A 13,156-nucleotide genomic window follows, 5' to 3' on the forward strand; every position below is an offset into this window, starting at 1 on the left:
CTTGCTGGGAAAAGGGTTCCTTGAAGCTCCAACCAAGCCTTTGTAAAAGGATTTGACTCAGAAAACCCCTCTGGAGGTCCATTTCCAAAGTGTTGAATCCTGATTCAATACATCCAGAGGTTGATTCTTCAGTAGAGCTAACAAATCAGAAATTTGACTAATCTCCCAATCATTGAAACTCCTAAAAGAAGACCTCCAGCATATTGATCTACCATTCACCTCATAGCAGTCAGCTAGGCCAACCAAAACCTCACCTTCCTCCCATTCCCAACTTTGAAAAGCAGCCCCTCGCTAAAACTACTAAAGACTTTTGATATGCCTTTCCACTAGCTGCAGCCATAGGAAGAAAAGGGTAATTCTGCATCACAACCATTACTACTCAAACCATATTTCTCAGCAATAACCTTCCTCCACAAATTGCTTGGCTCAGTAGCAAACCTCCATAGTCAACTACCTCCAAATGACACAGGTTTACAGAATACAGACCTGATCCCAGCTCATCATGTGATACTTGGACGAATCCTTCCAACCACTCCACAGAAAGTCTATTATCCTCCTTTCTATCAGGTCAGCCACCTCAGATGGGATTGGAAGAACAGACATGTAATAAGCTGGGAAGCTGAGTAGCTGGGTAGCACACCTTTAATTAGAGTTACCTTCCCACCCTTAGATAGATACCTAGCCTTCCAAGAGGCTAGCTTCAAGTCAACACTCTCTAAAACTGGAGTCCACAGGGATTTTGATGTGCATTTGGCCCCAGAAGGCAGTCCCGAGTACTTATAAGGGAGGTGCCCCACTTTACAGCCTAAAAGCCTCGCTAAGTCAGCCACGTTTTCAACATCCCCGACTGCCATTAACTCACTCTTGGCCAGATTCACTTTTAAGCTTAACAACACCTCAAACCAGTATAGAAAGAACTCTAAATTGATTACCTATACTGACGAGGCATCACAAGAACAATGTATCGTCTGTAAACAGAAGCAGAGGAATTTCTGTACCATTGTTCCTGAGTTTGAAGCCTTCCACACACCCTGTTTCAGCAGCCTGAGCTGTCAACCTGCTTAAACCATCCATTACAACAAGAAAGAGCAATGGAGACAGTGGATCACCTTGCCATAACCCTCTGTAGCTTTTGAAATTCCCATGAGCAATGCCATTGATTAGGACAGAGAACCCCGGGGTTGTCACAGACACCTTCATCCAATTTCTCCACTTGCTGCCAAAATGCATTCTAGAAATCATATAATTCAGAAAGGCCCAATTAACACGGTTGTAGGCTTTTTCTAAGTCAATTTTGCACACCAAACCTTTCCTACCGCTTCTTCTTGAATCAATTAACTCGCTTGCAATTAGCACCCCATCTTGCATGTGTTTGTTATGCACAAAGGCCCCCTCATAGGTGATACTAGAATTTTTGCCAGGATTTTGTGCACAATTCCAATAAACTAATTGGACAGAAGTCCTTCATCTCCACAGCACCACTCTTCTTGGGGATTAGGGAAATGAGGGAAGCATTCAAGCTTCTCTCAAGGGCTGCAGCAATTATGAAACTCCTCTAAAGCCCACGTCATCATGATTTAGGACATACCAGAATTTTTTATGGAACAGATTTGTAAAACCATCCGGACCTAGAGCAGTCCCCCTCCATTTCATCTAAAGCTCTCTTCAACTCCTCTACAGAAAAGGGATTTTCCAACTCAGCAGCTTGGTGTTCAGCCAACATCTCAAAGTGGAGACCATCCAAAGTTGGTCTAACCCTACACGGTTCACTGTAAAGCTGCTCAATGTCCTTCTCCTGATCCACTACAGAATCTCCAACTTGTAACTTCTTGATGTTATTCTTTCTTTTTCTTATCAGTAATGGGAATTTCATTAAGAAAAATTAAGAAACAGTACAGAATCTTAGTAGCCTCGCCTACCCCACTAGAATTTAAATTTTACCAGCTACCAACTTTTGACTTTTCAGCCTTACAACTGAGCCCAAAACAATGCTCCCTGTTAGCCCCTTGTTTCACTAGCTGATCTGCAAAACCATTTGGCACTCTTGGGGTCCACTGAATCAATAACTGCATGTCTGTGGATAGGCGTTTAAACTTCTCGATTTCATTATTTAAGAACCAGGGAATCTTTTCATTCTTCTTTAGCCAGCTTATAACCACTTTGGAGTAGCCTTCCACAACTAGCTTTCTCACTCTCAATTCCATAGCTTTTTGTATCCCTAAAACCACTGCCTTTAGTTCAGCTGTAATGGAATCTCCCCATCCAATAGGGCCCGAATACAACCGCACAACAATCCCGTTGCCATTTCTTATCACCCCTCCAATTCCAGACACTCCTGGGTTACCAAAGCTACTTCCATCAAAGTTTGAGGAAACTAGAATCAGGGGGGTCCCAGTTTCTTAAGACTTTCTTCTTTGCTGATGAAGAGGATACTACTGTCCGAGAAGTCTGGTGTCACCCTATTCCCCCCAACGTGGATGCTTTCTGTTGGGAGGTTTACCATGGTGCAATTAACACCTATGATCTGATGCAGAGGAAGAGGCCTCGATGGTGCCTTTCACCCAATTGGTGCTGCTTGTGTGAATCAAATGGTGAACTGTTCATCATATTTTTGTTTCCTGTCCTGTTGCTAGCTGCATTTAGGAATGGTTGGAAAGACTCTTTGACACCTTCACTTTCAGGTAGCCAAAAAGAAGAGAAAGAACTCTGTGGAGATGCACACGGACAGCAATGCTTTGGACGTTATGGGAGGAAAGAAATCTGAGAATTTTTTAAGGAAAGAAAAGGAATAAGGAATTACTGATAGAAGGGGTTATGATAAAAGTGATCTCATGGGTAAAATCTATGGGATTATTCTCAAACTTTACTTCTGATGATATAATCAGGAACTGGAGGACTGTAGCATCCTCGTCATCAGCAAAAAAGAAGGTTTTAAGAAATTAGGTTCCTCCTGAATCTGGATTCCTCAAATTAAACTTTGATGGGAACAGCTTTGGCAACCCAGGTGTGGCTGGAATTGGTGGGGTCATGAGAGATGACATGGGGAAAGTAGTGGGGCTGTATTCGGGCCCTATTGAATGGGGAGACTCCATTACAGCTGGAGGCATATAACTTGAGGCATATAGAACACCAAGAGGAATACACTGGAAGATTTGCGAGGGTAGACTTAATGAGAGTAATCCTGCCCCCGATAGAAATATAACTCCTCTTCCACGCAGCCAACTTCTTTTCAAACCTTTCCACTACCGGATTCCAGAAATCTAAATTTCTAGGTTTTGCACCGAGGGGAAGGGCTAGATACTCCAGCAGCCAATCACTCTGTAAGCAGCCTAGCTCCACAGCCCATAAGTTGATCTCTTCTTGAGCTAAGTTGGTCCCCACCACCACACATTTAATGAGGTTCACCTTTTAGATTTGACACTCTTTCAAATAGATTCATCAGCATTTTTAGAATCCTTGCACCTAACCCATCTTCATCCTCACAAAAGATAATGATGTCATCAACAAATTGTAGGTGAGTTACCACCACTCTCTCCCGTCCTAATCTCCACCTCTTTAAAAGACCCATCTCATCCACCTTTGAAATTGGTCTGCTAAACACCTCTGCTGAAATGGTGAAAAGGAAGGGGGATAGTGGATCCCTTTGTCTCACTCCTCTTAGGGCACCAAAGAAGTCCTTGACTACTCCATTTACCAGTACTGAGAAGTGGCAGGATTGCAAATATCTTTTAATCCATTTGCACCATCATACTCCAAAACCAAATTTCCTTAGTACCTCAATCAAGAACTCCCAATCCACAAAACTGTAGGCTTTCTCTAGATATAATTTACATAAAATGCCCTCCCTTCCAGATTTCTTAAACTCCTTCACACATTCATTGGCAATAAGTATTTGGTCCATATTTTGTCTATCTTGGATGAAAGCCCCTTGAAATTGAGAGATGATTGACAAGAGGGTCTTTTTAACCAAAGGGAGAGGACCTTGGCTAGGATTTTGTATTGTGAAGTCCTTCAAATGGCAAGCACCAAACTTCTTTGCGGTCAACGCAATAAAAGTAGCTTTTACTCCCTGCTAACAATCCATCTATGATAGAACTCCTCAAAGACTTGCATAAGATCACCCTTTATCAACTCCCTACAATCTTGGTAGAAAGCCATAGTAAAGCCATCAGGCCTGGGTGCCTTAAAGTGATCCATAGAAAAGATTGCTTCCTTCAACTCATCCACCTCAAACTCTCTCCAAGTTCCTGCTCGTGGCATCTTCTAAAGATTGATTTAAAATGACCCACCAAGGTCTCTTGATGTCATTCTTCCTCATTGCATTAGCAAACTTGTGAAAGAAGGTGGTATTATTATCCCCTAATTTCAACAAAAGAGTCATGGATTTCTGCCTCCATTTCACCTCCTGTTTAGAGAATCATAATCTTTCTTATCCTTGAGTCTCTCCACTCACTTAGCCTCCCCTACAACTCCACCTTCCTCCTCTGAATCGATCTCAATTATAATTTTTAAACAATCAGCTCTCCATTTTTCATCATTTAACACCCTATCCCGCTGCTATTTCTTGATATTGCCTTTCAGCCAATGTACCTTCTTGTTCAAGATGTGACTTGGTTGACCCTTCAAAAAAAAGGTGATAAGACAGCACCCGAAAAAAAAGAAAACCAAACAAAACAAAAAATCCATCTAACAACCTAGATAAAAGGCTCTGCATTACATATTTGATACCCCAGGACCTGTCCCAACCCACTCCCAAAATCCTCCTTGTTTAATTGACTGAATTCAGGGAGAATCAACATCCATTCAACCACTGATCTGCCCGCAGCCACAACCATCTTCTCCATGCTACAAACCTTATCTTTGAAAGTCTTGCTATTTCTTTCCTTCCATATGTTCCACAATACCACCATACCCCCTGACAGACCCACTGCATCCACCTCAGCCCATTCTCCTCTATCTGACCCTCATATCTCATTTTTCAACCTTAAATCAAAATATTCCAATTTTGTTTCCTGCAACAAAACAGCATCCGGATTGTGTTTTCTCAGAAGATTCTTGACCACTTCTCCCCTTTTCCCATCTATTAGACCCCTTACATTCCAAGATAGAAGCTTCATTTTCGCAGCTCTCCTCTCCCCCTCTCTCTGCCCTTCTATTTCTCTTCCGTCAGCCCTGCATGTCTCCCCTCCCCCTCTTCCCCTCCTTCAGCAGTTCCCCCATTATCTCTTCCTTCTTGTTTCTCCCTTCTAGACCTCTCACACTGATCAATAGTTTTTCTCCCCACTTCTCCCCCTAGAAAAAACAGACCCAAGGCTTTGCCTACCTCTATCTGTCTTTCTACTAGTTCTTTGATACCCACTGATGTCTCCTTCCTCTCTACCACCTTCTCTCTTTCTTCCTGATTGTTTTCTACCTCGTCCCTCAGCTCCTCCACTCCAGCTCTCTCCTTCCCCTGCTTCCTCTCCCCAAGCTTCATTGTTTTTCTCTTCCTATTATAGACTCTACTTGTTTCCTCCGCCACTCCCCCCCTTTTTCTTTTGGTACAAGACTTCATGCCCCTGACATGGATATAGTGTTCCCTACCCCATCGGAAACAGCCCCAGTATTATTCCAAAACAGAGGTGAGGCTGAAACGGAAGATGCTCCAGGGGGGGAAGAACGATGAGGGAAAGAGCCGGGGGATAGGCCTTCCACGTTGATCTCACTCACCTCCTGCCGAAACATCTTCAAATCTGTATGGAACTGCCTTGATCCCTACCAGAGGCAGAGCTTTGTTGTTTGAAGTTATGACCGCCTCCACTTCATCCTCTTTGCCTTCATCTACTGTCTCCACCCCAATTTCTTCCTCCCTTACTCCAGAAACAATTGTAACCTTTGTTACGATTGTCTCTGGAGCATGATTGTCATTCACTAGAGACTTCTTTCTTCCTGGTGCTGCTGAGATCTCTCCCTCTTCACACTGTCTGTGTCTGTTCAAAGGAGCTTCGGTTTCCCTCCCTCCCAAACCCCAATCTTCTCATCCCCTTTGTATCTCATAACGACCCAGATCCAACCTTCACTGTTGGACAGTTTCCGCTTCCTGCTCTGAGAGTCTGTTGACTACAAGTGAATTGATACAGTTATTGATCAAAAAAACAACATTATAGGGGCTGAGCCGGCCACAATTACTATATACTTGTGGTCTCTAATACAATTTGCTTAGGAAAAATCTGAAGATGGAAGAAGGTTCAAAATAGTGTTTGAAGTACCAAGTGGTAGGGTTTCACCTCTTCCTCCTTCTATTTATTATTCTTCTTATTGGCCATCTATTCTTTGCTATTTATCTTTTACTGGTGCTCCTTTCTTCTCTCTCTAAACGTGAATACTGCTGCCCAAGTTTTCAAGTAACCATCAGCTTTCTTTTAGCAGGTCATAACCTGAAAAACAATAGACTAACGAACCAGGCACCCTCCCAATGCATTTACCTATGGCAATATTAGCTTTCCAAAAAGAAAAACCATTTCTTGAACAAGTTTTTCTCCATTTTGGAAAATAAGGAGGACACTCCAATTCCTGTTGATACGTCTTGAGTTGAAGAAGTGGAAAAGGGTGGTTTTGACAGCGGAGCAAGTATTCGAGAAGCATACAGTTTTAGAGCTAGAAGGGATTAATGACAATTATGTGAGGAAGAGTATTAAGGCCACTCCTGAAGCAGTTAAATGATCCAGATACCAGAAAAATAACTGAACTGCGACAGTTTTGAAGGTTTTTGCTAGATTGAGGGGAGGCATATTTAGGGTCAGATTAACACAAGGGTAAAGAAGACAAGAAAAGATTTGGAGAGAAGATAAGAGAAAGATGGGAGGCATATTTAGGGTCAGATTAACACAAGGTCAAGTGAATGAGTTCTGATATCAGTATTCGGGAAGATAAATTTGTTTGAGCGGACTACTATGCTGGGCTCTGGGAAAGATGGGAGGAAAGGTTAAGTTGGGCTTTGATTGCATAATTTTGGGTTCTGATGGTGGGTGGTTTTGAGGGTTTATTTGGGTTTGGCTTGTGGTAGACGGCAATGTGTTTAACATTAGGGGTGGCTAGGTTGATTATTGGGTTTCGTGTGATGCCTTTTCTGTCATCACCCTTTGTAATCTTTTCTCTTTTTCTTTCTAATTAAATTTCTCCTTTATTTATCTTCAAAAAAATCAAGATTTTCCCTGTTTTCCCTTTAATCCCTACTATATAGCCCTATCATTGCTTTAACCATGAAAAATTACCCACCCCTATCCTACATCATTTTAGTTGAACCTTTTGATGTTAAACTGTTGAAAATTACACTTGAATCTGCATAGTTTAGTTTCAGCATTGAAATGATAACCATCTATTGAATACCACCAATAAGGTTAGCTAACTCAATCAAACAACATGGAATTAAGCACAAATAAGTAAACAATCTAAAAGAAGCAATGAACAACTTCTACTTGCATGAATAGTATATATGGGGAACAAATAGATAAAGAGATAAACTCAATGACTTAAACAGATGAGTTCACCTCTATATGAACGAACTCTGTGTTCAAACATTAAGCAATGCCCAGGGCAATTCATTGGCTTAAGTCCAAACTCCTGTTTCTCAACCTGCAAAGAACACAAGGAAAAAAGGAAGCAAATTTCATCTCATTGGAAAATAACAGAGAAGAGAAAATAACTAATGACACAAAATAGAAAAAGAAAAGTCACTTCTACATAAAAATAAGAATATATTCTGTTATTCTAAATACTGGCATTGACAACACTAGCTTCAAATTGCAATCACCAAGTGGGTGGTTTGGAGTAAACCTACTCAGTGTGGGTGGTTTGTGCTGGGAAATGTATTTGGAAAGAATAAATATTTGTGAGACATTGCAAAGAAAAAGACCCAATTGGTGCCTTTCTCCACACTGGTGCTCCTTTTGCAAAGCCAATCGTGAGAATTGTTATCACTTATTAATCTCCTGCCCTTTTTCTTCTTCAATTTGGGAATGGTTCTTTTCTTTATTTGGGTGCAGGTGGAACCCTCCGCCTAATGTACAAAGCCTATTTGCTTCTACTTTCCTAAGCTGGTCAAAGAAGAGGGGACAACTACTTTGGAGATGCATTAGGACAGCAGTGTATTGAACTATTTGGGAGAGAGGAACCAAAGAATATTCCTTGAAAAAAAAAAAAAGAGGCAGAGAAGTTGTCATTGAAGCTATTACCCTCAAGGTGGTTCACTGGGTGAAGTCATTGGATATCTTTAAAGATGTGTTGGGCATTGAGGTGATGAGGAAGTGGAGAGAGGTAGCTGATTCTGCTCCCGATAAGGAGGTGGTTAGACCTGTTTGGTATCCACCCCCTAGTGGCTTCATTAAGCTCAACTTTGGTGGTAGTAGCGAAGGCAGCTCAGGTCCATCTAGCATAGGACTAGGGGTGGATTCGAGCCGAGCCGAGCCGGATATCTAGCTATTCGAGCTTGGCTCGCTAATAAACTATCAGGCTTGAGTTCAAGCTTGAGCTCGGTTCAAATTAGAGACTAGAGATCGAGCTCAGCTCAAGTCAAAAGCTCAGAAGTTCGAGCTCAGCTACCATTGATTACAGGTCTCCCTCAGCTGCTGAAGTGCCAAGCTGAGGTCTCCCTAGCAGCCAAGGTGCTGAGCCGATGTCTCCCTCAGCTGCTGAAGTGTCGAGCTGAGGTTTCCCTAGAAGCCAAGGTGCCAAGCTGAGGTCTCCCTTAGCTGCCGAGGTGCTGAGGTGCCGAGCTGCAGCCTCCCTCAGTTATCAATGTGCTGAGTCGAGGTCTCCCTCAGTGGCTGAGGTGCCAAGCCGAGGTCTCCCTTAGTAGTCGAGGTGCCGAGCCGAGGTGACACCCTATGTACACATACTCGATTAGGCTTTCGAGCCTCACAAGTCGAGCTTTATTAAGCTCAAGCTTGGCTCGATTAGCAAACAAGCCTATATATTAGGCTCGAGTTCAGCTCAAAGCTCGGTTTAGACTGAGCCGAGCTCGAACAGCTCATGAGCAACTCGGCTCATGGCCACCCTTACATAGGAGGAATCTTCAAGAACAAGGAAGGAAATATCATTGCATTCTACTCAGGTCAATTGGAGCTGGGGACTCGGTAAGAGCTGAGATTATGGCTATTATGGAAGGGACTCAGAAGGCTAAAGAGCTGAATATCAGGAAATCGTCAATTGAAGGCAATTCAAAGCTTGTAATCAGATGGCTATGAAAAGAAGAGGAAGCTGGATGGTGGTGCTACATGTATAAGAAGAGGAAAGCTGTTAAATTACTACAAGGGGTAGAGGTGACTTGTAATTGGGTCAGAAGAGATGCAAATGCCTTTGCTGATACATTTGCTAAACAAGGGGTGGGAAGAAATAATTATTTTGGGCTGTGTTGTAATTTCTAAGGTGGGGAGGGCTAAGAGTGTTTATCCTTCCCCTTTCATATTGTATTAATTTTCCTCATTTAATGAAATTGATTCTGTTATTGATCAAAAAAATTGCAATCATCAAGTTGTTGATGTATAAACTGTTTTTCCTTTTCGACCAAATCTATCTGAATATCTGATGATACTTGATAGATCATTAAAAAAAGTTCATGAACTCTTAAACTTGGCATCTGAAGGAACTAAATATAAAACCTCACCTCAAACACAAACATGTTTTCTTTGTAGTTTGCAGCATGACCAGATGTCTCCCAGAGTTGCATATTGTACATATTTGGTGTCAAAACCTGACAAAAACTAGAATAAAAGTCCAATTTCTGAACTGGAAAATATTGGGCAGACAAATATCTGTAGATATAGAAAATTAACCTCTTGGTAACCCCTCTCCCTATATTGAGCTCGGATAAATTCCATTAATTTGTTATAAACTCGAGTGCCATATGGCAGGAAAAACCAACTTCCTGGACTGAAATATGAAAGGAAATGCAAACGGTGAATATTACAGACAATGTCAATTTCAAGGTATAATTAACTAAATTTGGAGCTTTGTTCATTACCTAAGAGGGTGACAAAAGAAGAGCTCTTGTTTTGCCCCCAATAATCTATGATCATATTTCTTTGCTTCCTCCAGCTGGGTAAGGTATTCCTGCAAAAAATATGCAGCTACAATTTAGAACAATTGAAAAAGTGGGATCATGTTGGTTGAAGTTCTACTTTTGTTCTTTTTTCTTTTTTAATTGACAACTGTGCATTTATTCTATAGACACTTTGAGAGGATAGAAATGCAACTTTTGTTCTTTTTTTCTTTTTTAATTGACAACTGTGAATTTATTCTATAGACACTTTGAGAGGATAGAAATGCAATAAGATTTAAAGAAGAAAATCAAACTAAAGAAGCATTATTTGAAATGAAAACATATCTATGACTGACTGGGTGAATCCCATGAATAGTTCTACCCGCTGTTTCCAAGTATGACATCGTTAGAGGATGGCCATGTATTGACACTTCATCAGTAGCAAAAATGTCATACCCACCTATTGTTCTCCCCTGGCTTATAATTTCATTAAATTAACTTTGACTAGTGCAGTAGCTTGGGCAACTCAAGAGAATCAGGCATTGTAGAGTTTTCAGAAATAGTCATGGTATTATTCTGACCATCTTCTCTGAAGCTATCAGCCAAGGTAACTCAACCAGGACTGGACTACTAACAGTGTTACAGGGGCTGAGATTGAGTAGCTCTCTTAAGAAATATTGGAGTGGAAGGGGACTCTCAAGCATAGCTATCAAGGCAACGCCTAGGCAACAAGGCACCCTTGGAGGCTCGCCTCACCTAATTGCCAAGCAGTTTTGTACACTATGTTATAAAATACTTTTATATTCTTAATATTTTGAGATTATAATTATAAAATAGGCATTATCAAACTAAAATATTCATTTCTGTGTTTATATACTAATTTCTTTTTATTATTTTCTTATTTCTTAGGGTTTAATCAATACAGACATTGCAAATGCTGTATTGAACCCTCAAAGACTTCAAAACCTGAACCAATAAGAAAGAACTTAAAATTTTGTCTAATCAAAACATTTTCTTCTTCCACATTCTTCTTTTCCTATAACAAAAATAGGGGTCCTGCCCCTATATTTTTGAATTTTCTTTTCTTTCTTCCTTCTTTTCTCATGAATATGTTAATTTTCTATACCTTAACATGAAGTTTATACTTTACTTATCAAAAAAAAACATGAAGTTTAAAATTTCTTATGAAAATTATGGATAATTATTAAGGAAATATGGTTATGGAACATAGTGAACTACCCTAGGATATATGTTTTTTAATTAAGAAAAAAAATCCATCACCTAGGCAAGCACCCCCTTGTCGCCTAGCCTCACCTTGGCACCTTGAAAACTATGCTCTCAAGTAATAGTGGATTGGATAAAACAATAGCCCATGATACTGGAAATATAGACACTAGGGGTGAGCATTGGTCGGTTCGGTTCGGTTCCATGGTAGAACCTAGAACTTACCCTGTGAAGGTCAATTCTAGGGTCAGTTCTAGCCTTAGCAGTTCCAAGGTCGGTACCAGGGTCTAGCCGTGGAACCTGATCTTTCTTTACTCCCCTTTCAAAAAAAAAAAAAAAAAAAAAGAAGCATGTCCTTAAAAAACTTAGGCCCTGTTTGGCGCATCTTTCCACACAGGTTGTTGGCTTTTTAGAAGCCTGGCAACTTGCTTTTCAGTCTTTCGCCATTTGGTTGGGGGAACCCTAAAATGACGCGAAAAGCTATATTCAAGCTTATTTCAAAATGCTAGAAATGGAGTTTCTCACCTGCTCAAGTCTCATCTTTGTGCGGAAAAACATGCCTCCAACCAAACGATCATTTTTTTAGAAAAGGTAAATTATGATTGTATTAAAGCAAAAGATCCTTTGTACAATGAGAAGGTGTACAAATAGCTATCAAGTTGGACCTCAAAAAAAGGCCATCCTCGAAAAATTACAATCAAACATGTCATCTTTAAACACGGTATGTATAGACAACCAACTCCTAATAAACCCAAACGATCTTTGGGCTGCCAAGATCGTTATGTAAAAGCTCACTACGTCTTTTGACTGTCCAATCTTCCGAAAGATCATTCAAAAAATACATGCCAAATGGCACCTTAATTTTTAATAAATAAAATATATAGTTTAAAACGTATGTTATCTTTATTGATTAAATTGTGTAACTCAATATGTAGATTATTGCTCACACCATTATATGGTTCGAAACTTATAATTTAAATTTAAATTTTGTAAATGTTACCTTTTACATTACTTATTGCTCACACCATATATATACTTACAAGGAAATGGCATATGAAAGGAGCCCTGAGAATTCACGAAATGGAATCTTTGGCTTCTTCTTGTTCATCTTCACATGCCCAACACGTACAGAAATTTAAATGTAAAAACCGTGTAGAAACCAATGTCATGTTAGAATTGAACCCATCTCGGTCTTGGTTTGAATGGGAAATGCATGTGTAAAAACCAACCTCACCTTATTAAACACTATTTTTCTTAACTATCGTTAAAAACCAACATGTGGTATTCATGAGCATTTGCTAATTACAAGAATGCCATCATTTATCCCCTTGAATTTTCTACTAATTACAAAAGTGAAATTATTTGTCACCTTGAATTTTTTTATTAATTACATGAGTGCAATTGAAAGAAATCATTGCCTCTTTTTTAGTTGTGCAAATGATATTGAGTTTTCACGTAATTACAAGAGTGCCATCAACATGTAATTACAATATTGCCACAAAATTGTTATCACTCATTTATTACAGGTTGGACCTGATGGACCCAACCCAATTGGGTCAATTCGGTTTCGGTTCCTAATATATTGTCCTAATTCCTTTTAGGTCGGAACCAATTCCACCTAGTCATGAATCAATTCAAACCCAACCCTAAATGTATAATATATTACCCCTTCTCTCTCTCTAGGGATATCAATGGTAAGGGTGAAAATTGATCGGAAGTTCAATCCTATATTCTCGGACTCGGATAGCCTCATCTCAAATCTTCGATCAGATCGAATCGAGTAATAGGATCCAAACAAAAATCGGATCGAATTTGGATCACCCCCCATCCAATCCGAGAAGATTATGTCCAATATGTAGGTTATTTCTTTATTTATATAAATATATAACACACACATACACATATATATATGTT

At 40.1% G+C, this 13,156-nt stretch overlaps 1 protein-coding gene across 1 annotated transcript in view; it reads right to left on the reverse strand.

The window, feature by feature from the left end:
• The window catches only part of LOC148852126 (threonine--tRNA ligase, mitochondrial 1-like), a 60,407-nt gene that overhangs the window by 19,075 nt on the left and 28,176 nt on the right, over positions 1 to 13,156 (reverse strand). The window contains exons 9-12 of the mRNA XM_088944409.1: positions 10,001 to 10,089; positions 9,813 to 9,909; positions 9,644 to 9,730; positions 7,530 to 7,614 (exon numbers count right to left, since the gene is read on the reverse strand). Coding sequence (XP_088800535.1) covers positions 7,530 to 7,614; positions 9,644 to 9,730; positions 9,813 to 9,909; positions 10,001 to 10,089 — 358 coding nt within the window. The remainder of the gene's footprint in view (positions 1 to 7,529; positions 7,615 to 9,643; positions 9,731 to 9,812; positions 9,910 to 10,000; positions 10,090 to 13,156) is intronic.

Source organism: Nelumbo lutea, chromosome 5 (genome assembly GCF_056320005.1).
Source record: "Nelumbo lutea isolate HS-2025 chromosome 5, American lotus-T2T, whole genome shotgun sequence".
In the NCBI taxonomy this organism is placed as follows: domain Eukaryota; kingdom Viridiplantae; phylum Streptophyta; class Magnoliopsida; order Proteales; family Nelumbonaceae; genus Nelumbo; species Nelumbo lutea.